We start from the raw sequence: 27,261 nt of genomic DNA, 5'->3' as shown, positions 1-27,261 counted from the left end.
ACTGTCACTCATCCTGGAAACAAGCATTTTAGTCAATAGATATTGTGGAGGAAAATGTTAAGCTTGGTTAAGATGCAAAGGAAATACTGCCATCTTCCGTTGGGTTTATTTTAATTTTTGCCTCCTGGTTCTGCAGAAACCTGTTGTAGGAAGCCTTGGCTGGGGAGAAATAAAGTGTCTTGCTAGTTTCATTGTGATATTAAACTACTGCTATTAGTGTTGAGAACATAAAAGGCCTATGAATCAAATTATGTCATCTAAAACTGTAACTATTGGTAATTATTTTATTTTTGAACTGTGAAATATTTACACTTGCCATTGGGGTGGGGTGGGGGTAACAGTTTGTTATAGTCATGTAGGACAACAAAGAATGTAATCTTAGTGTCCCATGTTCTAGGCTCCTCGTGTACCAGTGCAGGCACTTCCCATGGTTGTCCCACCCCAAGAGCCTGACAAACCCCCTGCCAATGTCGCCACAACCCTTCCCATCAGAAATAAAGGTCAGTTGTAGTTCTACAGATTGTCACTAAAATATATATATACTGTAGGTAGAATATACAGGATTGCCTTCATTTCTACAACAACACTAGTTTCTTTAGAGAATATTTCTGGAGAACAAATTATTTAGGGCTTGGGTTTTCCCCCCAGGATGTCTGCCTTTATGTATGGGATAGCTAGATTGCTGGCTTGGGTTTTCTCATCAATCAGTAAACATCTAACAGTGCAAAAACTGGGAGATAATTGCACTATACCACTGTACATATTACCAGTAATATTGTTGGTCAGAATTGTATGTCTTAAAAGCAGAATTTCATTCCAACACTTTACTGTAAGGTTTTGGAATTGCGTTCATGCACGTAACCCAAGTACTCTTTAATGATTATATTTGTATTTAGTATTCATTGAGACATCTAACATTTCTGTAAAACTATACTTTAAAACTTGTTAAAGAGGCTAGGACATTTCCATGTTTAGCAATGAAGGGATGTTGCCTTCCACTTTATTTATATTCCTTTTTTATTTGGCTTTAAAAAATTTCAATATAATTTTGTCCCAGGTAGCACGTATAGCACTTGAAACATCTGCTGCTAAATCACTGTAACATTGCTAATGCTGCATTGTTGGTTCTTAAACACTTGTAATCAAACACTTGTTCTTACGTAAAGACTGAAATCTTTGCCTGTCAGTCCAGGAAATGCATATTGATGATAGGTGCAAAGCCATGTCTTATGTACAACATGACATATACTTACTGAGCATAGGTGTTCTAATGTTTTCAGTTTTTGAAGACTGGTTATTGAATGTCAGACTTGCGCTTCCAATGCAAAAGGATTCAGTATTAACTCATATTTTCATAAAGGTACCAAGATAGGGTTTGAAACTCATTTATTGGGGGAAATAATGACATTATTCCTTACTTCTCTGGATTATTTTTATTTTTATTTTTTTTACTTCAGCATACTTCATTAACCATCCATAAGCACAAACTGTCAGTTTAGGGCAATGAACCTGCTCCTTCTTCCTGCTCCTCCCCCATCTTCTGCAACATACTTTGCTTATATAGTGGCAATCATGTCTTGGATCTCCACAACTACATTTCCAACTTAGGATATTTAGGCTGCAATATTATGCATGCCTATCTGGAAGTAAGCCCCGTTATATACAGGAGAGGTTACTCTTAAGTAAACAAGCATAGGTTTAAGCTTTGGTTACTGTTGAAGAGAAGTAGGTCATAAAACACTTCATTGTGGTGTCTGTAGTAATTAACTATTGTACAGTATCTGTACTCTGTAGCAACTAAGCCATTGAGCATCACCTTGAGTGCATTTTTCTTGGTAGGAAGGTGGGGTACCCATCAATCAATATTTAGATTTGTCATCTAATTCCTCAATTAAATACTCGGAGGAAAATAGGCGCGCGCCTTTTCCCCTTTGGCCTTTCACCTTTTCAGGGTGCCACGTTGTCTTTGTGCTTTATTGACCAGTAGGTCTGTAATGAGAATGCTGTTCGTGTGCACTTCCATTTGGTTCTGAGGGGGTTTCTCTTTCACACAGCCACTTCCAAACAAAAGTCCAGCAGCCATTTGCCACCAGCCAGCCCAGATGTGCAAGGTTACATTGCCAACCAGTCTCCAGAAAGCATTGTGGAGGAGGCTCAGGGCAAGCTGACAGAGTTGGAGCAAAGGATCAAGGAAGCCATAGAAAAGAATGCACAGTTGCAGTCCTTAGAACTGGCACATGCCGACCAGCTCACCAAGGAGAAGATTGAGGAGCTGAACAAAACCAGAGAGGAACAAATTCAGAAGAAGCAAAAGATCCTAGAGGAACTGCAGAAAGTGGAGCGGGAGTTGCAGCTGAAAACACAGCAGCAACTGAAAAAGCAATACCTGGAGGTTAAAGCGCAGAGGATTCAACTGCAGCAGCAGCAGCAGCAGTCTTGTCAGCACCTGGGACTGCTAACTCCTGTTGGGGTAGGAGAGCAGCTTACTGAGGGAGACTATGCACGATTGCAACAAGTGGACCCATACTTACTCAAAGACGATCCCCAGCAAACTGGTGCTCAGATGGGCTTTGCTCCAATTCAGCCGCTTGCAATGCCACAAGCTTTGCCGCTGTCTGCAGGTTCCTTACCTCCAGGGTCTATTGCAAATCTTTCAGAACTGCAAGGTGTTATAGTTGGACAGCCAGTACTGGGCCAAGCACAACTCACAGGGCTGGGGCAAGGAATTCTAACAGACGCACAGCAAGGGTTAATGGTAGCCAGCCCTGCCCAGACCCTCAATGACACGCTGGATGACATCATGGCAGGTGTGTATAATTTGTTACATGCAGGTGTAATATCAAATGTGAAATGGCAGTTTTGGTATGACAACATCTTTACTTAGTTTCCACACCACAAAGGCTGGTTAGTTTGGCCTGTTCCCCAATTTTAGAATAATTAACACCTGAAATAGAAGGGAAGCTAACATTTCTATTTAAGTTTGCAGTATTGACTACCTAGTTCATTAAAACAGGTTAGTGTACTGTGATGTGGGAAATGACGTTCTATTTTAGATAATTAGTAGTGTAAAATAACCTTTTAATAGAACAGTTGCCTACAGAACATTGGTGTTTCTCCAGCAATGGGCAAAACAGGTGTAAAGGGAAGTGATCGGCATTCATGAAGTGAGTGGACAAGCACCTACGTTGTCAAATATATTGTCCCTTTTGTCTCAAGCTCTGGAAATCAGATGTTTTGGCCTTGATAATGATGTGGCCTTTCTTTGAGCTCCTATGAATGAATTTCAATTTTTTGTTAGTCTTATTGATTACAGCACATGTCAAGTTTCTGAAATACACGTGCAATGACATGTTTTTTTGAATACATTTGAATTATACAAGAAAATACTTTAGGAAGATGGATTTGGACAAGAAGCTTAATTTCTTTTCCTTTTTGTACTTCAACAGAAAGAGTCTGAAAAGTTCATAACCCCGATCCAGTAATTCCAGTGCACATCTCCAGGGTGCCATGGAAGCAGCAGGGTGGGTGGGGGTTCTTACTTCACTTCTGTCTCCATTGCATAGGCAGAGCTGAACTGGAAGACTTGTGTGTGTGCATGGAGCTCCATCTGTACAAATTGACTCTGGGTTTTACACTGGTATTCCTAGGCTGAACCAGATTCAAGGGATTTTTCTTTTGTATGGCACAATATGTACAAATTTGTCATAGTATACATATGCTGGGTTAGACTCCAGGTGGGGCCAGCCTCAATTTATCTAGCCATTTGCTGCAACTAGAAAACCTATTCTTATTGTCACTTTTTGTGTATGGTAACAAGTAGAGATGTGGCCTTTTTTCACTGCTGCCATCACCATGTGCTACCTCTTAAAAGATCTATGCTGCAGTTTATTGTTTAAATATTTACAAATATTTATACCCTGCTCTTTAATTCAAAGTCTTGCAGAGCAACTTAAAGTTAGTTGGTTTCAGTGAAGTCAAGCTTTCCCTTCCTTCTTGATCCGCCACAGGTCTTTTATTTTATTTTGGCAGCCCTAGTCAACCTGCTTTATTGCATGCATCTCCAAAGCCTTCGTCTTGGTCAGTAGGCAGCAAATCTTCCTCAGAGAGTTCTGAAACACAGCCAGCTTTAACAATATGTAGAGTAGACAATATAACTGATCTACAACTTGATCAGGCATCTGTGCTTTTGAAAGTACAGGTGTGAGTTTCTTTAGGGGGTATTCATAAACTTTCTGGTGCTATATTAAGTAGCATCGCTAATTTCTATTTTCTGATATGTGAATAATTTACTTCTTGATACCAACAGTCTTGAATCAGAGTTTGAGCAGTTGTTAGTCTTATTATAGCTTGATGCTCCATAGTCAACTATACACTGATGTAAAGACTGTTAAACTTTATTGCAGGATACAAAAGCATAAGAAATGACAACATGCTAATTCAGTTCAGTCTGTGAAAGGCAGTAAGACGTTCATGTTCTTTATGCGTCTTCTGTGTTGAATTAAATATTTTGACCATAGTTCCCTGAATTAAAGAATTTCTATTCGTCTTTTCACTAGTTCCCTGACCTATAATTGCAACTTTATGATTGTCCTATGTCAGACTGTTGGGCATATAGTAGTAATGAAAGACGGGATATTATTAGATTCTGACAATCCAACTCACTTTATTTTTCCTAGTTATGAACTATGTTCTCTCACGTCACAAGTCCGAGATAGTCCTATGTTGATGTCATATCTCTATTTTCTGTCAAAGCTTCCATTTGCTAGCAGCTTTTATAAGAGATAGTAAATTCCACACAAGAGTTAATTTTTTGTTCTTAGAGTGAAATGCAGTCATCTTACCCCATGCATTTGGCTCTTGTCAGCTGCGTTTTTGTCTCTACAAAGATGGGGAAAGTGTGCTTCATCCGGGGTATAGATTAAGCCTCAAGAATGCCGCTTTCAAACCTTGTTTATTATGTTGTAACTTCTTAATGCAAGTTTTTATTAAATGTTCAGGAACTTCCAAAAGTACTTTGAATAAGCATAGTTGTTCTCTTCCAATAGCAGTGAGCGGAAGAGCATCTGCAGTGTCAAACACCCCCACCCACAGCATTGCAACGTCTGTTTCCCAGCCTCAGACACCAGCTCCAAGTCCTATAATTTCTCCTTCAACCCTGCTACCTGTCTACCCTGCCATAGATATTGATGCACAGGTAAGCTTGAAAAGACCACATCTTCTAAGGATCACATTTGGGAACGAAAACCCAAAACTGAACACCAAAACAAAAATGGAAGTTTCTGTTTGCATTCAAGGTGGACTTGAAAAAGGAGTTCCCTTGTATATAAACAGTGTTCTCTGAAACACTGAGATACTTATGGCTAAGCACTGATTATACTTCAGATAAGCAGGATATTTAATTAGAGAGAAAACAAACTCTAGATATAGTGCAATTGCAGTTTCCAGAACAGTGAAATTTGAGGCTGGTTGTTCTTTTAAAATCTTCTATTAGGGTGCAATCCTATGTCCCCAAGACAAGGTCTGGGAAACATAGGATTTTTCCGTTTCTGGAATACGAGGTTGGAACCAGGGCTCTGACTTTGGAGCCTAGAAACAATGTTCCCCACTCCTACCCCTCCTCCTCGTAGCCAGTGTGGTTCTCTTTGCACTGGCTATGTCTCCACACTTGGAAATGAAGTGCAGAGAGGGTGAGAAGGGGACGGTCCCGAGATGTGCCTTAGGAAGCTTTACGCAGCTTCCTGTGAGCATCCTGGCCTCCTTCTGTCTCCTCCCCAAAGCCGCCCATCCAGGGAAAATGCAGGGCGGCAAGGATTCTGGTAGGCCTCCGTCTTCAGAGGTTGCCGACTATCAAGATAGGATTGTGCCCTTAAAGACTTTGGCCATAATACAGAGGAGTTTTTTCCGTTGATTTATGGATGTCAAATTGCCAGACTAAACCAAGGAGTAGGCATTTTGTTCCTGTGAGCAACTCTGAAGACAATGGCCAGATTCAGAAACAACGCTAATTATGATTTAGTGTTATGACAATGAGCAGGCATGCGCTACATACTCCAGTCTCCTCATCTGCATGCCTCTGGTCATGTTTTTGAACAAAATACATTTCCCCATTTTGGCCCTGTTTAGACAACATGCTAAGCCATGGTGGTTAAGTATTTTGAGCTAAACGTTGATCCTGTTCAGACATTGAACCATGGTGATTAAATGTTTTCACCGCAACATTATGGCTTAGCATATCATGTGAACTATTCCTAACCCTAGTGGCTATATAAGCACAGTTTAAACATACTAACCACTTGCTGTAAAAGGGTTAGCAGCCTAACCATGGCTTAGGGTGTAGTCTGAACAGGCCCTATGTCTGGATGTAGGGAACTGGTTTGAACTTAACCATGGTTAGAACAAATTTATCAGGATCAAGCTGTGGCTTCAGAACAGGGTTTGTTAATTCAATATTAGAGAAAACTACAGTTTTCCATATTTTGATGTAAAGGGAAACATTTGTTCAAAACAGCAACTGAAAGTTTTAACAAGGAGGAGGGAAGGAAAAGTGCTAATATTGCATTATTTCAATTTTTCTGAAAATTTCCAATTTTTCCCAAAAACAAACAAAAACGGGGAAAAAACAGTTTTTTCCCCATGGGTTCAAAATTTCCGGAAATTTTACATCTGTAGTTAGGAACATATTGGTCAATATGATTCTAGATTTAAACAGTAACTCTTCAGCAGAAAATAAATGAGACTGTTTCCTGAACTATGTCAAAATTATTTTACAATGGTGCTTTAGAAGCATTGCATCTCATTCAAAGATGACTAACTCCATAAGCAATATCTCAACTTCAATCAAATTTAGTAGCTGTTTTATGATGTACAATTCCTACAAGCAACACACAATGTTATTTATAAAGAAAACCATTAATAGTGTTTATTTTCTAGACTGAAAGTAACCATGATACTGCATTGACTCTCGCTTGTGCTGGTGGACATGAAGAGCTGGTACAAACACTTCTAGAGAGGGGAGCTAATATTGAACACAGGGACAAAAAGGGTGAGTGCCATTTTGTTCCAGATGGTCTAAATTAAATTTTCTTTTCCTGTACTGTTAAGATGAATAATGATTTTTTTTAAAATACATGTAACTAGAAAACAAACAAACCTTAAGTGATGCCTCTTTGTTTTTTCCAGGGTTTACTCCCCTTATTTTGGCTGCCACAGCTGGTCATGTCGGTGTTGTTGAGATCTTATTAGACAATGGCGCAGATATTGAAGCTCAGTCTGAGAGAACCAAGGACACACCTTTATCTTTAGCTTGTTCTGGAGGAAGACAGGAGGTGAAATAAACATTACTTGTTTTGATATACTAACTGAGAGCTTATAGCTTTGGTCTTTAATCCTAAATACACATCTTGGAATCTTGTTCAACTGATTTCAAGGGAATTTCTATCCAAGTGTGCTATATACAGTTGAATTAAGTAGTGTCTAAGCACACTTAGGAACACTCCATTGAAATTAGTGAGACTTAATTTGAAATACCACATTTATAATTGGAATGTTTAGAATCGTTCCTGAATGTACATGTAGGGCCTTTCTGGACGCAGTGCTAAACAATGGGTCGATTAAACCATGGTTTATTGAATGGTTTATTGAACCACAGGCTCAAACTGTGGTTTGTGATTCTGGCTTGTACACTAGCCATAGTTTAAACCAGGAGTAGGCAACCCTTTAGGTCTGTAGGCATATTTGGAAATTAGAGAAACTCTCCTGGATGCAGCCATAAAATGGCTGCCATGGATTGGCATGGCTAATCACAAAGGGCAAGTAACCTGTCCAGAGGCATTCATGGGAAATTAAGACGGAAGCAGCTAGAGGCTCCCACTTTGCTTTGAAGCAAACTCAGTTGCCAGTAAGAAAATATAAAAATATTATTAAATAGAAATTGAGAGGAGTACAATGTCTCAGTGGGCACCAAGGAAGGTGTCTGGGAGCGCATTTGTACCTGAAGATCTCCTGGATACTTTTGATGTGCTAGCATCTCTTACAAATTATATATTGCAAACGTAATAATTTCCAGAATGGTACCCAAGTTAATCTGTTGCAACAAAATAAAAAGTGTCTTGTAGTACCTTAAAGACGAACTAATTGTATATGTTTTCCCCCACATTTCTTTTACCCAAACTGAAAAGTACTCTTTGACAGTACATGTTTGAGTTAATATTTGTGCTATGTACGTATCTTCAGACAAATATTTATCAATAAATTTATATAGTGCCCTTTGTGAAAAATTCCAGGACAGTTTACAAAATTTTAAAAAATGCAGTTTTGGCTCTAAGTTTTCAACCTGATATCTTACTGGTTCAGAGAAAGCAGATTGCATTCTAAGACCAGAATCCAGTTAGCTACTTAAAGCTCATGTAAGGACCTTGCGCTAGTCCAGTGAAATTTTTGAATTTGTCCAACTCCTCCCAACAATGCATATAAAAAACTGCAGCATGTGTACATGTTGGAGAGGGAGGTCTGCTCTTCAGGAAAAAGCTATCCAATGCTATCAATTGTTATGATTCTTTAGATCCTGGCCTAATAGTCCAGTCCTAAAAAAATGCCATTCTGCAAGTGATATCTGCAAAACACTTGTACATTACTTGTAGCAGGCATAGAAGTAGTTCCAAGTGATGTATACTCCATGGTTAAAGCTGATCCCATGATAGTGTGTACCACACCCTCACATATGATACATAACTCTACTTTCTGTCAGAACCACATGGTCACATGGTCAGAAAACACTGGCTGCGGGTTGTGTGTTCAGGATTGGAGAGATAGTCACATCTTCAAGTAACTCTTTTTTATAATAATTCAGGTGGTGGAGCTTCTGCTAGCTCGAGGTGCAAACAAAGAGCACAGAAATGTTTCTGATTACACACCTCTGAGCTTAGCTGCGTCTGGTGGTTATGTGAATATCATCAAAATCCTGTTGAACGCTGGTGCGGAGATCAATTCAAGGCAAGTTCCTTTTTTACATTTCTGCTTCATAGCTGTGCTATGAAGGTAAAGGCAAGCAGTCTCTAGGTAAAGGCAAGCAGTCTTTCCCTTTGAGCCAGACTTCTTATTTTTACTGAAGGATTTCTATTTTTCCAACTACATTGGCATTCCTTCAGACTTTGAAATATTCTTCTACACAGACCAAACAGATTCCTTGGGGCTGACATCAAATTTGTAGGCACCATAGATTCCCCAATCATGTTGAGAGTTCTACTCACATTCAAGCGAACGTGAATAGAATTCCTGTTCAGACCTTGCCATTCAATGCAGCAAAGTTGGCCAGCACATACTGGGGCATAGGTGGTGGGGCTAGTGTGCCCATGCCAGAATATATTGGCATATTCCCAACAGGGTCTAGTCAAGTCTGTTCTCTCCCTAATGTATAATATCTCCTTGCTTACCACAATACTATGTCCCAGATTTAGGAGTATTTCCTGTTTTCCAAATTTAGGAGTTCTTCCTGGTTTTTTGTTTGTTTGTTTTGGTTTTTTTTGAAAGCTTGAAAATGAATATACCAAATGGCCTCTTGCCTGACCAAATTAGCCTTTTACTATTTACAAGTAACAGAAATGGGGATTGAGAGGTGAAGAATGCCTCTGACGCTCCTTCTGCTCTGCTGGGTTATCTGCATTGAACTGCTCTTCAAATTATCCATTTAAGGCAGCCTTCCTCAACCTGGGGCGCTCCAGATGTGTTGGACTGCATCTCCCAGAATGCCCCAGCCACTGGCTGGGGCATTCTGGGAGTTGTAGTCCAACACATCTGGAGCGCCCCAGGTTGAGGAAAGCTGATTTAAGGGAAGAATATTGCTAGCATTGAGAAGGCTGGGAAATCAGTGTCTCACCAGGGAAGGAGTGGGAGCCTCTCCCTTTACTCTACAAAAGTCTCCCTGCCTTTGTTGAGGGAGACAGTTGCCATTAGGGCTCCATGCTTCTTGTCAAGCCCGCATCTTTTAAAAAACAAGTGAACAAATTCAGAACAACAAGAGGAACATCGGACATGCAGAGAGGAGCTCATTTGGCCCTCTTTGACGTCTTTTTTCATCTCAGCCTACCCTTTCCTGGATGGCTGAAGAGTACATGGCTCTCATCTCAGAACTGGGAAACTCTAGCTTTCCTTCAGGGGTTCAAAATGAATATGCTTCATAGATGAACTTTGGCCCCAGCCAGCATCCCTTCCAAGTGACACCATTCCCTTCCAAGTTACATTGCATCCCCACACTTGTATATTCCTCAACATGATTCCTTCAGCACTGCTCATCCTGCAGACCTTATTCAAACCACTTGGTACCTCCATCCTAAAAATCCTGCCTTTCAAGAAGTTTTGTTGATGATTGGCTGTCTCTTTAGCACAGATCAGCATTTTTTACTGGGGCAAGATGGTCCGCCTTTATCCCCCAGAACTTTTCAAGTTTCCGCAGAGCAAAAGAACATGGGCTGCACCCCTTAGGGAAGGGAGTGGTATATGCTGGGTGTCGGCTCTTCAGGCCATTTGCCTGTTCATCCACTGGCCATCTTCTGTTACCCTGGGCTATATGTCGAGCGATTTGCAGATATTGGAGGGCATCGTGCCCAATTCTCCTAGGACTGCAACCTAACCTCAGTAGCCTCTGGGACAGAGATTCCCTGCAAGAGATATTTATTTATATTTTATTTATTCTAGCATTTTTATCCCACCCTTTAGCCAAAAAGGCTCTCAAGGCAGCTTACAAAAATATTTCTTATTTTTAATAAGAACTTCTTCAAGTACTATCTCTATATAATTCCATGTACAGGTGTGTGGCCTTTGCAGCCACCATTGATATATCTGCCACCATGTGAAGTGGCCACACCCATAGGTTCATAGCTGGAACAGGGAGGTTTGAGCATATAACACTGATTCTGGCCTGCTTGCATTGGCTGCCTATATGTTTCCGAGCCCAATTCAAGGTGCTGGTCTTAACCTATAAAGCACTACATGGCTTGGGACCGCAATGCCTGATGGAACACCTCTCCTGACGTGAACTTACCCATACACTGAGCTCAACATCTAGCATCCTCCTCCGAGTGCCTACTCCGAGGGAAGCTCAGAGGATGGCAACAAGGGAGAGGGCCTTTTCGGTGGTGGCCCCCCGAATGTGGAATGATCTCCCTGATGAGGCTTGCCTGGCGCCAACACTGTTATCTTTCAGGCGCCAGGTTAAAACTTTTCTCCCAGGCATTTAACAACACTAAGTTTGTTTTCTAACGGACCCCAGAACTGTTGTTTTTAAATGGATACTGTTGTTTTTACTGTATATTGTTGTTTTTATGTTTCTTATGATTCTTAAATTTTGTATACTTTTTTTTAATGTTTACGGTTTTAACTTTTGTAAACCGCCCAGAGAGCTTTGGCTATGGGGCGGTATGTAAATGTAATAAATAAATAATAAATAAATGTGTATAAAAGACTTTCATACTATAGAAATAAGTAAATACAAATTAAAATGTAATGCATGTTCATTTGTTTTCAGAACTGGTAGCAAGCTGGGCATCTCTCCACTAATGTTAGCAGCCATGAATGGTCATACTGCTGCTGTTAAGCTGCTCTTGGACATGGGTTCTGATATTAATGCACAGATAGAGACCAATAGGAATACTGCCTTGACACTGGCCTGTTTCCAAGGAAGAACTGAAGTGGTTAGCCTTCTCTTGGATAGAAAAGCTAATGTTGAGCACAGAGCTAAGGTAAGTAGTAAGCTCTGATTTACATACCTTCAGCTTACGTTTGTTAATACTTTTCACACTTCAGAAGTTACCCCAAGCTGTACAAAATGTATTTTGCATTATTTTGTATGCAAGTGCTCTTAAGTATATAGTAGGTTTAGGGTTCAGAGGTGATCATAAATTAGGTTTTGGATGGCCAAGGGGTTTTTGTTTGTGAGGATTGGGATATGTTAACCAGAAGGCATGGGACGGGCTTCCTAGTTGGTGCTGTTTGTGGTGATGAAAGAATGGCCCTGGGGTGACATACTCCACTTTCCTTTTGTATAGCAGGAATAGGCATAGTAAAAAGTATCAAAGGATGAGGGGATAGGGTCTCTGGGTCTTTTCCCAACCATCAAAACTCTATATGTGGTATTCATTTCATTTCTCATTTATTCCATTTTCATACTGCCTAATAGCTGAAGCTCTCTGGACAGCTTACAAAGATCAAAACCTTAAAAATACAATATTATACATATTATAAAAAACTGTTTACATACAAACACATGAACAGACATAAACACATACACACACATCTAAACAAAGTTAAACAATAATAAGGAAATCCAGATTAAAACCTTATCGTATGCTGCCAAATGCCTGAAAGTAGAAGAGGTCTTAGGAAAGGAAAGGAACCTCTCATGCAAGCACTGAGTCATTACTGACTCTTGGAGGGACGCCAGCTTTCGCTGACATTTTCTTGGCAGGCCTTATAGCAGGGTGGTTTGCCATTGCCTTCCCCGGACGTTATTACCTTTCCCCCAGCTAGCTGGGTACTCATTTTACCAACCTCGGGAGGATGGAAGGCTGAGTCGACCCGAGCCGGCTGCCTGAAACCAGGTTCCGCTGGGATCGAACTCAGGCCGTGGGGAGAGTTTCAGCTGCAGAAACTGCTGCTTTACTGCTCTGTGCCACACAAGGCTCAGAGAGGTCTTAACCTGGCGCCAAAAGGATAACAATGTTGGTACCAGGCGGATATCAACTCCTTGCATTTGCTGTAGTTAAATCAATCTCCAGTGAAATAGTTAGCATCCAGGTTTCAGTTGATCTGGGTTGAATTAGCGAGACTTGGCTGTAAGAGGCAGTGGAAGACAGATACCTTGTGTCAAATGTGCCCAGCTACCTTCTAGATGCACCACCAAGAATGCCTGATGGAAAAGGTTGACTGGTGGAGTCATTGTAATTTACAGAGATATCACTAGGGTCTCTCCTCTAGGGGAAGAGGACAGCTAGAGGTGTGAGGGGTCTCTCCTCCATGACAAAAGTTAATCTCCAGAGTCTTCATATCTGGTAGATGGTGGGCCTCTTCCTCCTCATTCTTGTTGTGGTTCCCCAACCCCAATGTCTTTCTGCCTCTGCCGTGAATAGGTAGACTCTTTCAGGGTTCGCACTACAGAGAGCCCTGTTCGCCGGAAGCAAGCAAGGAAGGCTTGGATTAAAATTTCTGAGTGGAAAGGGAAATCTGCTAGGGCCCTTTCCTGTTTGGGTGACATGAGTGAGAATGCTGTGAAGAACATTCAGGTGCCTCCTCATCTTAAACCCGAACATAGCTGAAGTCTGAGGCAGTTGCTTTTTCTTCTTTGGCACAAGTCGGACATGCACTTGGTGCAGAAATTGTGTCCTACCATAAGAAACGGTGTCAAGACTGTCCTGTGGAAAAAGAACCATTCCTGTGTGGAAACTCTAGGCAGTATGAGGAAACCCAGATCTTCCCTCACAAACTAGGTTGAGAGATCTCAGAAGAAGAGAGTGATCGGAACAAGTCTTCTCAAAGTAGGCTTTTTGCCCTTGGATTATTTCCATAAAGTATTGTCCAGAGCTGTGGAGACACTTCAAGTTGAAGTGTCCTAAGACACAATGAATTCTATTGCCCCCAAACAACAAAGCTGTCTGAGATAGTATGAGCCTCCCCTTTACTCCTCCACCTGCTCCGTCATTCCCTTTCCTGGCATTGCTGCTAGGTTTTATTGTGGTTTTACTTTTATACTGTAGATTTAAACTTCTAAATTTTGTATTGTGTTTTATGCTGTATTTTGTTGTTTTAATTGCTGTGAACCATCCAGAGAGCTTCGTCTATTGAATGGTATAGGAATGTAATAAATAAATAATAAAAAGTGCAATATGGCTGCGGGTTGTTGGGAAATCCAATCAATCTGGGGATAGCTATCTCTACCTTGGGTCTGATTACATGCACGCAAGATCAGGCTCACATCTTTGCTAATTGATGCTCACATAGCATCTTTTTCCAGTGTCATGTTGTGTAAACTGCAGCCCGTTCTAAACACTGTAAGGCAGGCATAGGTAACTTCAGGGGATCTGGGGGCGACTTTTAATCCTCTCAGACACTCCCTCCTCTGGACTGCATCCCTGCCATTGAAGAGCAAAATTTGATGGCAGTGGTAAAAAAGGGGGGGGGGGCAGCAAACCACTACAGAGGGTTACAAAGGACAAATTTACCTTGTTTTTGAACTTGTCTTTTAAAACCCTCCATAGCAGATGCTGCTAAAACTTGCCGTCAAACCACTGATTTGTTTTTGCCAGTGCTGTGAATTTTCAGGGTGGTGGGGGAAGCCAACCTTTATGCTAAGTGCTTGGCTCTGGTTGCCTGAGGGCTAGATTTCTGTGATGCATTCTACCTGGGACTGCCTTTGAAGTCTGTTCAGAAACTGCAACTTATCCAAAATGCAGAAGCTGGCTTACTTATTTGTACCTGTTGTAGGTACCATATTATACTAATGTTAATGGTCAGAGTGCTAGCTTTCAGTTATAAAGCTGTAAATCCTCTGGGTTCACCTTCTCCCATATGTCTCTCCCCCACACAAAGGATTGTTTAGCACCTTTGCTTAGTGTGGATGCCCTTGCCATCTGAAATGATAGGCTACCCAGAATTTCTTTCAATTTAGAACACTTTATACTTTGCCTTAATATCCAAGACTAGAGCCTTATCATTGGTGGCGCTTTCACTACTGCGTTCCCTGTCTCGGTAGTCTGCCTAAAACCCCTCTGTCCTTTAGGCTTCCTGGAAGTAAGTCCCATTGAAATCTGTAAGACTAAATTCTGAGTAAATATGCATAAAATCAGGTTTTAACTGCAGCTATATATATAAAGCGCTCTTTCATATGGAGTATTCAGCTATGAACATTTGAAGAAAAGGAGATCTTGTAAACTTAGCACTTTTCCCATTCCATTTATCACCAAATAGGGGATATCAGGAGTTAAAAACATCATTAAATTTTGTATATTTTTAATGTTTACTGATTTTAGCTTTTGTGAACCGCCCAGAGAGCTCCGGCTGTGGGGCGGTATATAAATGTAATTAAATAAATAAATAAATTTTATCAGCTCTTAAACTTTTTTTAATACAGCATTAGATGGGTCAGTGTCACACTAATATTGCATTGATTCTGCTGTAGGCCTCCTTCCATTCATTACTGATGCATATAGCAAAAAAAAAAAAAAAACCACACCAAAACCTTCCAAATATGATAGCCAAACTGATCAGGCTCAGAGGTGCTTGGGTTTTCTTTACTTAAGTTTTACTAAATTTACTTTACTCTGTAAGTACAGATACTCTGAAAACTAGAAGTGATTGTTTGCTTATTGTTGCTGTAGATTTTCACATATTTCAACAGAGAAAACATCTTTCATGACATTCTTTCCCCCTTAGACTGGCCTGACACCATTAATGGAAGCTGCCTCTGGTGGGTATGCAGAAGTAGGCAGAGTTCTTCTAGACAAAGGTGCTGATGTAAATGCGCCACCAGTTCCCTCGTCAAGAGACACAGCTTTAACCATTGCAGCAGACAAAGGACACTACAAGTTTTGTGAGCTGCTTATTAGCAGGTATCATATTTAATCCTCTACTTGCAATCTATTTTTATGTTTCTGAGGAGGGGAAAGAAAATGCTATCTTTTTGATTATTGTAATTCTGAGTTCTGATGATTTTAGTTGAGGAATTGGCATATGCCCCTGCCCATACAATATATATCTATAAGAAAATGTGGGCCTGTTTTGGCGTGCTTTTGAAAGGTCCCACCCCCGCCCCGCAAGAAAGGTCTATGGTTCCTCCACTGATGGAAAAAATTGAATATTTTTCCATTCTGATGATTGCACGTGTTTTTCCATAATTGTCATTCCAGAGGCACTATCATTAAGGAAAGCAATTCATCCAAAGAGATCCTGCTTTGAGTGTTAAGTGTAGCTATGAACTTGTACCTTACTTATAAAACGTAAGGACCCCTTATGCACCCACAAGTAGCTTTGCCCTTTTGTGTCTCTCTTAAATCCCCACACTTCATCCCAACAGTCAAGAGGAGCAAAGTGGTGGGACCACTTACTGCCTGTCCTCATTTTTTAAAAAAACTACTTTATTTGGCACTAATGAAACCGTGTTGTGTGTTACAGTGGATATTCGTCCTCTGTAGGACTTTTTCAGCAATCATAAGGGAATGGTGTGACTAGTATCTGGTAATGTCTGAAATTAAGGAATTACAGTAGTTGAACATTCACAGTGACAGCTAGGTGTTTGTACATTCACTGCAACGTATATGTATTCTGAATATCGAATTGAATATCCAGCCATCAGTTTAAAACAACTGTTAGCATGTATACTATTGCTAGTTGTTCAAAAACAATTATTTTTTAAAGAAAAGACAGTGCTTTCTAAAGGTAAGGAGAACTGCTAATGTCACCCCAAACCTCCTACTCCCTTCTAAAGTGAGTAGGAGTAATCAGTACTTCAGTTTGGAATATTTATTTAAAGTTTGTAGTAACTTAATTTATAAATCCAGTATTTTGATCTTGCTTTTTTGTAGGGGAGCTCACATTGATGTCCGTAATAAGAAAGGAAATACTCCATTATGGCTTGCTGCAAATGGTGGTCATTTAGATGTTGTCCAGTTGCTAGTACAAGCAGGAGCAGATGTAGATGCTGCTGACAACAGAAAAATAACCCCACTGATGGCAGCTTTTCGAAAGGTAGACTGATTTTTTATTTTGTTTCTTTTAGCCCTCTGAAAATACAACTGTACTGTGATGACCTTATATCAAGCATTTGTGCCTGCTGGAGAGTGTGCTTGAGACTCAGGGAGTACAGGATAGAAGCTGAGACTTCCATAGTTTTCTTACTCTGCATTTTCCTATACAAACACCTGTTAGAAAACCACTTTGAACTCAGTGGGTTGAGTAATTAAGCCTAGGATTGTGCTGCCTGTGTGTGTAGTACCAGTTCCCATCTTGAAATATATGTTTCAGTATATTTAAATATATGGATTGATCATCTCCTGGTTACATAGGTTTACAGTTTGGGCACGCTTCCGTATCTGTCACTACATTAGGGAGTCAAGGTTGCAACAGTGACTGAGAGCACTTTTCACTAAATTACCTTATAGTTTTAATATTTGTTTTAAATGCATTCAAATGTTTAATCTACCTTCACTGAAAGGGGATAATGCTGGAAATTTAATTCTTAGGGTCATGTGAAAGTTGTACGCTATCTGGTAAAAGAAGTAAACCAATTCCCATCAGATTCAGAATGTATGAGATACATAGCAACAGTTACTGACAAGGTAAGAATAATTTGTTGCTCTCATTCCTCACTAAAGCTTAGGTAGAACAAGTTGTAAGTTGATGAAGTCATCACAGACATTAAAATTCTTTAAATCTTCTGATTTCCTCTGGCTTAACACTCCAAATTTAATTATACTTTTCTGAAGAACATTTAAAATGTAAATTCTTATTCATTTGTTCACTGTTTTTAGGAGCATTTGAATATTTAACCATCCTTGTCCTAGAGTAGGTTAGAACACATTGTGGTTATTCTAATTGTGTAATTGACCTACATATGAATGGATGAGAACAGAAAGAAAAAGGTGGGAAAGGAGATTAGGTGAGGGAGGAAACATTACTGTGCAAACCAGCTGGACACCAGGAAAAACTTCCTGACTGTTAGAGCAGTACAACAATGGAATCAGTTACCTAGGGAGGTTGTGGGCTCTCCCACACTAGAGTCATTCAAGAGGCAGCTGGACAACCCTCTGTCAGGGATGCTTTAGGGTGGATTCCTGCATTGAGCAGGGGGTTGAACTCAATGGCCTTGTAGGCCCCTTCCAACTCTGCTATTCTATGATTCTATGATTACCCCTCACTTCTTCTCCTTTCGTACTTCTTCCTTTCTGTTATTCATTCCCGTGCCTCTTTGACTGAGAGCCCCTTCCCTGGTCTCAATATCTGCATAGTATATCTTACCCAACCACCATTATACCCGGACCAAAACTCCCCAGAGCACTTTTAAGTCTCGTTTCACCATTTGGGCTCTCTCTCTTACACTCACACTCGGCGGAGCTCTGTTCCCCGGCATGTTTTCTGTTCCGCTCCTTTCCCAAATCAATTGCAACACCTTAACACGTTGGGATAGAGTAAAATCCCTCTGTGTCCCTACAGTCATTAGCACTTGAGCCCCCTAATACCAGAGGAATAAAATCCCTCCAACTTTTTACAATTTTGTCTCTCTTACTAAGCAGCTTTACTGCCCAGGCCATAATGCACTCATACTGTACCACTCACCCTACCCCAGTGCTTAAAAGGCTAGTATGCTGCATTTGTTCAACTCCTTGTGTCTGTGTTCTTTCAAATATAGTGTTCTTGTGTGTGTGTTTTTCGTTTTTTAACGTTGGCGTTTTAGGAGATGTTGAAGAAGTGCCACCTCTGTATCGAATCAATTGTTCAAGCCAAAGACAGGCAAGCTGCTGAAGCGAACAAGAATGCCAGCATTCTTTTAGAAGAGTTGGATTTAGAGAAGGTAAAAGTGATAATAATAATAATAATCTCTTTTCTGAAATATCTTGGTCCAGGTTAGGGAAAGAAAACCAAGGAAGGCTCAGATTTAGAAAATATGTATCCTCTAGTAGTTCTGTGGCGTGAGAAAAAGCACCTTTTCTTGATTTTATTTATTTATTTATTTATTTATTACATTTCTATACCGCCCAATAGCCGGAGCTCTCTGGGCGGTTCACAAAAATTAAAAGCATTCAAAGTGTAAAACAACAGTATAAAACCATCATATAAAATACAATATAAAAGCTCAACCAGATAAATAGGTATTTATTTATTTATTTATTTATTTATTTATTTAAGTATTTTTATGCCGCCATTCAGCCAAAAAAGGCTCTCACGGCGGCTTACAAAAGTATTTCTTGACAGTCCCTGCCCACAGGCTTACAATCTAAAAGACATGACACAAAAGGAAAGGGGATTGGGAGGGAGGAGGAGGAGGGGGAAAAGGAAAGCAAATTCAGGCACTGCAATCTTAGTTGGAAAGTTCAGCAGTTACAGGGGACAGCAGGAGGGAGGGGGCTCTCAGCTGGAGCTGGACCCAGGCACGGTGGAGAGATGCCTGGCTGCTGCTTCCTCCCTCACTGGTGGCCTCTGCAGTGACAGTTGGTAGCAGGTATGACTCCCTTGCAAATGACAACAAGAGGACCGGGTACCCATCAACCTCCATCCCACCTCTACCTGGCTAGCAGGCAGCAACATTCTGGCATCACTTGAAATGAGCATTGTGATACTATAGTTATTTATATATTTTTCTTTTTCATTACCTCAGAAGACATGCAAATATCCTCTCGTACTGAAGTTGTGCCTCTTGGGGGTGGGGCTTGTGGTAGTGGGAGAGTTGAGGCACATAGACAGCTGAGTTTGTGACAGGCGTATAGACTGCATGTTGAATTGCCTGCCTGGTGCGAAGGTTACGGATATCACACGCCGTCTAGACAGCATAGTAGACAGTGCTGGGGTGGAGTCAGTTGTTGTGGTCCATATTAGTACCAGTGATGTGGGGAAATGTAGTCAGGAGGTCCTGGAAGCCAAATTTAGGTTGCTAGGCATGAGGCTGCTACCAGTTCCATGCACAGGGCCAGCTAGACAGGTGCAGCTGAGAAGTCTCAATGTGTGGATGAGATGGTGATGCAGAGAGGAGGGGTCAGATTTGTTAGGCACTGGAGAACATTTTGGGACAAGCTGGGCCTGTGCAAGAGAGATGAGCTGCACTTAAACCAAAATGGAACCAGAATGCTGGCGCTAAACATAAAAAAGGTGGCAGAGCAGCTTTTAAACTAAATCCTGGGGGAAAGCCATCAGGAGCTGGGAAGCATCCGGTTCAGGTTAAATCATCTGAAGGTGACGAATATGGAATTTTTTTATTGTCCCAGTGTAGGAGGGGAGCAAATAGGCCATCAGTAGCCTGAGAGCCAATCAAAGAGGCTACAACAGTGAAAAAGGGACACGCCGGAGACATCAGCAGAGGAACACCGTGCATAGGTGTTTCTATGCAAATGCTAGAAGCCTCCGAGCCAAAGTGGGAGAATTGGAATGTTCGGTTTCAAAGGAGAACCTGGACATAGAGGGCATTACGGAAACCTGGTGTAATGGAAAGAACCAGTGAGATACGATCATTCCTGGATACAAACTTTACAGGAAGGGCAAGGAAGGGCGTACTGGGGGCAGTGTTGCTCTGTACATCAAAGAAGGCATTGTGTCAAGTAGACTAGAGCGCCTAAATAGGGAAGACTCTTCCATAGAAGTGCTGTGGGTGACAATACAGGGCCCCAAAACTAATGTAGTGCTAGGAAAGTGCGATCATCCCCCAGACCAAAATGCTCAGAGTGACCTTGAGATGGAGAATTCCAGTCACAACAAAGAGGTTAAATTTCTTGATGTCCTCAATGACTGTGCCTTACAACAGTTGGTCATGGAACCGACCGGGGGGGGGGGGGCAACCCTGGACTTAATCCTAAGTGGTTTTGCTCAGGACATAATACAAGATGTATTATTATTATTATTATTATTTATTTATATAGCACCATCAATGTACATGGTGCTGTACAGAGTAAAACAGTAAATATTGTTGAACCAATCCAGAGGGAGAGGTGGGCAATAAATAAATATATTATTATTATTATTATTATTATTATTATTATTATTATTCAGTAGCAATTACCACAGTGCTATCAGATTCAATACATACTTAAGTGGGAAACTGCCCAGGAAATCCAACACATTCACACTTGACTTCAAAAGAGGAAACTTCTCTAAAATGAGGTAACTGGTGAAAAGAGAGTTGAAAGGGGGAATCAAGAGGGCTAAAATGCATGGAGCTTACTCAAAATCGCAATAATAGAAGCTCAACTCAAATGTATTCCGTAGGTTAGGAAAGGTAGCATCAAGCCCAAGAGGTCACCAGAATGGTTAACAAGCAGTGTCAAGGAAGCTATTGTAGAAAAGAGGGCTTCCAAAGTATTTCCAAAGTGAGAAAAATAAAAGGGAGCACAAACTTGCACAGAGGTGATGCAAGCAAACAATAAGAGATGCAAAAAAAGCATTTTGAAGAGCACATCATTAAGGCCAACAAAGAATTCTTTAAATATATCAGAAGCAGGAAACCCGCTAGGGAAACAGTTGGACCGTTGGATGACAAAGGATGACAAAGGAGGGCAGGGAGATTGCAGAGAAGCTGAATGAATTCTTTGCATTTGTGTTCACTGCAGAAGTTACAGGACAGATGCCTGTGCCTGAAGTGATGTTTTCAGGAAGGGAGTCGGAGGAACTGAGGCAAATAATGGTGGCAAAAGATGAAGTTCTCAACCTTATTGACAAATTGAAAGCATATATATCACCAGGCCTGGATTGTATCCAACCTAGAGTTCTCAAAGAACTTAAATATGAAATTGCGGACCTTCTTATAAAAATATGCAATGTGTCCCTAAGCTCAGCCTCTCTACCAGAGGACTGGAAGATGGCCAATGTAACACCAATTTTTAAAAAGGGACCCAGGGAGATCTGGGAAATTACAGGCCGGTTAGCTTGACATTGGTTGAAAGCATTATTAAAGACAGAAATAGTAAGCATATAGAAGGGCAGGTCCTGCTGAAAAAGAATCAACACGGCTTCTGCAAAGGCAAGTCCTGTCTCACTAATCTTCTAAAATTCTTTGAGAGTGTCAACAAACATGTTGGCAGGAGTAATCCGGTGGACATTGTTTACTTGGATTTCCAAAAGGCTTTTGATAAAGTTCCTCACTAAAGACTCTTGAGCAAACTTAGCAGTCATGGAATAAGGGGAGAGGTCCTCTTATGGATCAGTAACTGGTTAAAGAACAGAAAGCAGAGAGTAGGAATAAAAGGTCAATTCACCCTATGGAGGGAAGTAAATACAGGGATTGGTACTGGGACCTATTCTTTTCAACTTGTTCATAAATGTTCTGGAATTAGGAGTGAGCAGTGAAGTGGCCAAGTTTGCCGATGACACCAAATTATTTAAGGTTGTTAAAACACAAAGGGATTGTGAAGAGTTCCAAAGGGATCTCCAAACTGGGAGAGTGGGCATCCAAATGGCAGATGAAGTTCAATGTAAGCAAGTGTTAGGTGATGCAAATTGGGGCAAAAGAATCCCAACTTCAAATACAACCTAATGGGATCTGAGCTGGCAGTGACCGAACAAGAAAGAGATCTTGGGGTTGTGGTGGACAGCTCGATGAAAATGTCAACCCAGTGTGCAGCAGCTGCATAGAAGTCAAACTCCATGTTAGGCATTATTAGAAAAGGAATTGAGAATAAAACTGCCAATATCATACTGCCTGTATACAAATCTATGGTGTGACCGCACTTAGAACATTGTGTACAGTTCTGGTCACCACACCTAAAATAATGTATTATAGAGCTGGAAAAAGTGCAGAAAAGGGCAACTAAAATTATTAAGGGGCTGGAGCATCTCCCCTTTGAGGGAAGGTTACAACAGCTGGGATTGTTTAGCTTGGAAAAATGGAGGCTAAATGGGGTGGGGACATGATAGAGGTGTACAAAATTATGCATGGTGTGGACAATGTGGATATAGGGAGACATTTTTCTCCCTCTCTCAAAATACTAGAACCCGGGGTCATCCCATGAAGCTGATTGGAGGGAGATTCAGGACAAATGAAAGGAAATACTTCTTCACACAGTGCATAGTTAAATTATGGAATTTACTACCACAAGATGTAATGCTGGCCACGAATTTGGATGGCTTTAAAAGGGTGTTGGATAAATTCCTGGAGGTGAAGGCTATCCATGGCTACTATCCCTGATGGTTATGCCCTACCTCCAGTCTCCAAGGCAGTAAGCCTGTGTGCCCCAGTTGCTGGGGAACATGAGTGGGAGGGTGCTGTTGCACCATGTCCTGCCTTGTTGGTCCCTGGCCGACGGCTGACTGGCCACTGTGTGAACAGAGTGCCAGTCTATATGGACCCCTGGTCTGATCCAGCATCAGGGCCCTTCTTATGTTCTTTGATCACCATTTGAATAATCTTGATTTGCAGCTACGAGAAGAAAGTAGAAGGCTGGCTCTAGCTGCTAAAAGAGAGAAAAGAAAGGAGAAGAGAAGAAAGAAAAAGGAAGAGCAAAGGAGGAAGCTAGAAGAAATTGAGGCAAAAAACAAAGAAAATTTTGAACTACAAGCTGCTCAAGAAAAGGAAAAACTAAAAGTTGAAGGTAGATATTAGATTTGAATCCAATCGACTCAGAGCAGGTTGCAACAGTTTTTCCAAATGCAAACCCCTCTTTTCTTCTATTCTCAGGTCTCTGATACAAGATTATCTTTAAATCGATCATTAAATCCTGTCAGCTTGAATATATTCAATCAATTAACGTGTCTATGCAATCTAATTAAAGCAAAGTCCTGCTATATATTATTGAAGAGGTGTGAGGTGATCATGGATTAACCTTTATCCCATGACAGTAACATTGAACATATAATTGGATTGTCATTAATCTGCTGCAACTGATCTGTGTTTCTTTTTCAACTATCATAACACTGCAGTGTTGTTGTTACAAAGAACTGCCATTCTTCCATCCAAAATGGAGGAAACTTTTCAAAACTGTACTTAGATGAACTTTCATGGGGTCACCAACAAAAGCCAGTGTATTTTTTGGCTTCCTTTGAGAACAGCTAGTGCCTATGCCATATATCAAATTGCTTTAGAAACTTTCCTCGGTTTAAAAAACGGTTTGCCACAAAGCACAGGAAGTTGTTGTTTGAGGAAAAACAAATTTTAAGACCTCTTGGGTTTTCATGGTTCTTTGGATCCTGCGAGGCTACGTACCAAAGATCTATGGGCAAAACATAACCTGCAATTCACATATAGTAAATAGTTAAGAGAAATGAAGTCCAATGAAAGGACCTTCTCGATCAGTCTCTGAACAGTGTTCTGTTTCTTTGAATTTTTGTATATCAGGTTTGTATTAAAATATGCTGATTTTAGAGGTGGAACAGAGTCATATGTGCATGTGCATTAAGTAAATACATGTTGACGTATCCTAATTACAAGATGTCAGAGCTCCAAAATGTCTTACATTGGTATGTATGGGCCAGTAGTATAGTAAAACTTTTACAGGCAAATAACTTGTTTGGACTTCAGTAATTCTTCTTTTGGTTCTCAATTAGATGAGCCAAGAGTCCTAACAGAACCACCTAGTGCTACTACGACAACTACCATAGGTATATCTGCAACATGGACAACTTTGGCTGGTTCCCATGGAAAAAGAAACAATACTGTCACCACAAGCAGCTCTAAGAGGAAAAGCAGGAAAAACAAAATCAGCCAAGAGACTGTTCAGATCATTTTTGATGATCAGCTCCCAATCTCCTATTCTCAACCAGAAAAAATAAATGGTGAATCAAAAAGCAGCAGTACCAGCGAAAGTGGTGACAGTGACAACATGAGGATTTCCAGCTGTAGCGATGAAAGCAGCAATAGTAACAGCAGTCACAAAAGTGACAGTCATTCTTCCACAACTGTCACTAGTGCTCCAAGCAACAAGAAGCAGCCGTCAGTGCTTGTCACCTTTCCAAAAGAAGAGCGAAAAGCAGCGTCTGGCAAATCTTCCATCAAGTAAGCTACCGTTGATTTATTTATTTATCTATTTGTTACATTTCTACACGGCCCAATAGCCGAAGCTCTCTGGGCGGTTCACAAAAATTAAAACCATAATAAAACAACCAACGGTCTTAAAACACAAATACAAAATACAGTATAAAAAGCACAACCAGGGTAAAACCACGCAGCAGAAATGGATATAAGATTAAAATACAGAATTAGAACAGTAAAATTTAAATTTAAGTTAAAATTAAGTGTTAAAATACTGAGAGAATAAAAAGGTCTTCAGCTGGCGACAAAAGGAGTACGGTGTAGGCGCCAGGCGGACCTCTCTGGGGAGCTCATTCCACAGCCGGGGTGCCACAGAGGAGAAAGCCCTCCTCCTAGTAGCCACCTGCCTCACTTCCTTTGGCAGGGGCTCATGGAGAAGGGCCCCTGTGGATGATCTTAAGGTCTGGGCAGGTACATATGGGAGGAGGCGTTCCTTCAAATAACCTGGCCCCAAACCGTTTAGGGCTTTGTATGTTAATACTAGCACTTTGAATCAGGCCCGGACCTGGACTGGAAGCCAATGAAGTTGTTAAAGGACTGGTGTAATGTGGTCTCACCAGCCAGTGGCTTTCACTACAAAAAACCTTCATGATCTAACCCAATTTCCCCCCATCTGGTGTTTTCCATATCCTCTTCAGTGGCCTACTCCTGGCCACAGCTGCCACTTCAAGGAAAGCCAGCTCTAGTCTGCAGTTCTGCTCTCCCATGTGGGCTGAGCCAATAATAGTCATTGGCTGCGCTCAGGCAACACAATAGTCAATGGTGGGTTAATAGTCAACTCCATGGTTGATTATTGAGTGGGTACTCCCCACATGACATGATTATAATCAATTGTGGTGTGGATTAAGGCCAATAGTGTGTTTGACACATCTGCTCTCCCTCTCCCCCTCAGTCCTCCCGCTGGTATCCCATCAGCCATTGCAAGTTCTGCTGGCTGGATGTGAAAAGTCCCAACAGACAACTCAATAACCAACTGTTGCCTATTTAACCCACTGTTGGTTACCATGTCGTCTGAACCCAGTCGTTGAAGTCCCTTCATAATGGGAACAGATAATGTATGTGTGGATTGGCTGAGCAGAAACAACCCTGTGGAACAGATCCTTCACAACCAGGTCATCTCACACTGCAGGACCCTCACATGGGACCTCTTCATATCTCCGCCCCATGCTTCAACTCAAATCCTTATCACCCTCAGATTACTCATAACCTGCTCAGACCAGGGTCTGTCCCATCCTTCCCCAACCTGGTGGCCTCCAGATGTGTTGGACATTGGCATTGTTGATTGGGGATGCTGGGAGTTCTAGTCCATCACAGGAGGACACTAGGTTGGGGGATGCCGATTTAACCTCTCAGGATGTTTTAAAGGTTTCCATTTTCATTCCCAAGTATTATTTTACTTTATTATTTTTCTTGATGGCTTTTTAAGCAAATAACACCATGTAAAGGTTAGTAATAATAAATACTTTATTGACCAAAACAGTGAAATGATGATTTATATTTTATTTAAAATCTCTGTTGCCTTTCTTCCAAATAAGTTATTCAAGGTGGCATACAAAAATATTTTAAAACAAGAAGCCAGCAAAATACAGTATCAATAAAGCAAACCACAAGACAGTAGATACAGTATAACCAAATCATAAAGAAGAAAATAATGGCAGTTTGAGCAGTCATTATTGCTTTAAGGTTTGAGGTGTTTAATTGAGAACAACAAGAGAAGACCAATTAATGCAATCATATCACAATTATAGTTGAAGATATAAAGGCCCGTGAAATGCCTTCCAGGCACATAAACTCTTCTAGATCCTGGAAATCGAGAGAGTCTAAGCACACAACACCTTTGGATCCCGAATTATCAGTGCATATAACTTATCTCCTTCAAGTTTTTACTGTAGGCCCAACTCTGCCTTCAGAGGGATCATACATTGTGATAAAAGTAGCATTCAGTTAAGTGACATCAGTTACATTTGTTAAAGTATAGAATGGACTTTGCAAAGTGCATTTCAAACTATCACTTGCAATAAATATAAGAGGAAAAGCTGAAATGTTCTATGTCTTGACAGTGTATTTTGCTTTGGCACAGTTGTTTGTAATTATCTGCTGCATTCCCCCCCCCCCCCGTGTTTCTGAGGTCCTTCATCAGACTTAATTAAAAAACTCACTCATTCTAAACACAAAAAGTTTTCATTGTTTTCCTAAATACAAACAAAAAATTAGATTGTACTTTTTCTGTAATAGACATTTTGATATTTTAGAGTGGCATAAATTTAATGGGTTGAATCTAGACTTAAAGAACAAAATAGGTTTAAGGAAACTGATTAGAAACGTTGTGCCAAATTCTGGTGTAACTATGATTGTTGAAATAAAATCGTGTGTCCATAGAAAAGATATTTAATATGTACACTTAAAATTTGAAAAGAATGGTCCACAAACATACAGCAAACAATAATCCCAAATGTGTTTTGACCCACAATCAGTGGGGGGGGGATTATACAGATTTTAAAAAACCTTTTTTTATGCCCCAAATACAAAAAATGTCCAATAGGACCCAAAAT

At 40.7% G+C, this 27,261-nt stretch overlaps 1 protein-coding gene across 3 annotated transcripts in view; it reads left to right on the top strand.

The window, feature by feature from the left end:
* The window catches only part of ANKRD17 (ankyrin repeat domain 17), a 123,888-nt gene that overhangs the window by 82,772 nt on the left and 13,855 nt on the right, over positions 1–27,261 (top strand). For 2 of the 3 annotated variants that reach the window (XM_063131721.1, XM_063131730.1), the window contains exons 14-26: positions 398–500; positions 2,055–2,807; positions 5,046–5,194; positions 6,931–7,042; positions 7,180–7,325; positions 8,849–8,991; positions 11,522–11,735; positions 15,421–15,596; positions 16,569–16,731; positions 17,226–17,321; positions 18,437–18,553; positions 23,102–23,273; positions 24,226–24,673. In XM_063131721.1, coding sequence (XP_062987791.1) covers positions 398–500; positions 2,055–2,807; positions 5,046–5,194; positions 6,931–7,042; positions 7,180–7,325; positions 8,849–8,991; positions 11,522–11,735; positions 15,421–15,596; positions 16,569–16,731; positions 17,226–17,321; positions 18,437–18,553; positions 23,102–23,273; positions 24,226–24,673 — 2,792 coding nt within the window. The remainder of the gene's footprint in view (positions 1–397; positions 501–2,054; positions 2,808–5,045; positions 5,195–6,930; positions 7,043–7,179; positions 7,326–8,848; positions 8,992–11,521; positions 11,736–15,420; positions 15,597–16,568; positions 16,732–17,225; positions 17,322–18,436; positions 18,554–23,101; positions 23,274–24,225; positions 24,674–27,261) is intronic. The other variant, XM_063131739.1, reaches the window with a different exon arrangement.

This window comes from Elgaria multicarinata, chromosome 1 (assembly GCF_023053635.1).
Source record: "Elgaria multicarinata webbii isolate HBS135686 ecotype San Diego chromosome 1, rElgMul1.1.pri, whole genome shotgun sequence".
NCBI lineage: Eukaryota > Metazoa > Chordata > Lepidosauria > Squamata > Anguidae > Elgaria > Elgaria multicarinata.
Note: the sequence above shows the minus strand (reverse complement) of the source record. Positions and strands in the feature narration are given on the sequence as shown.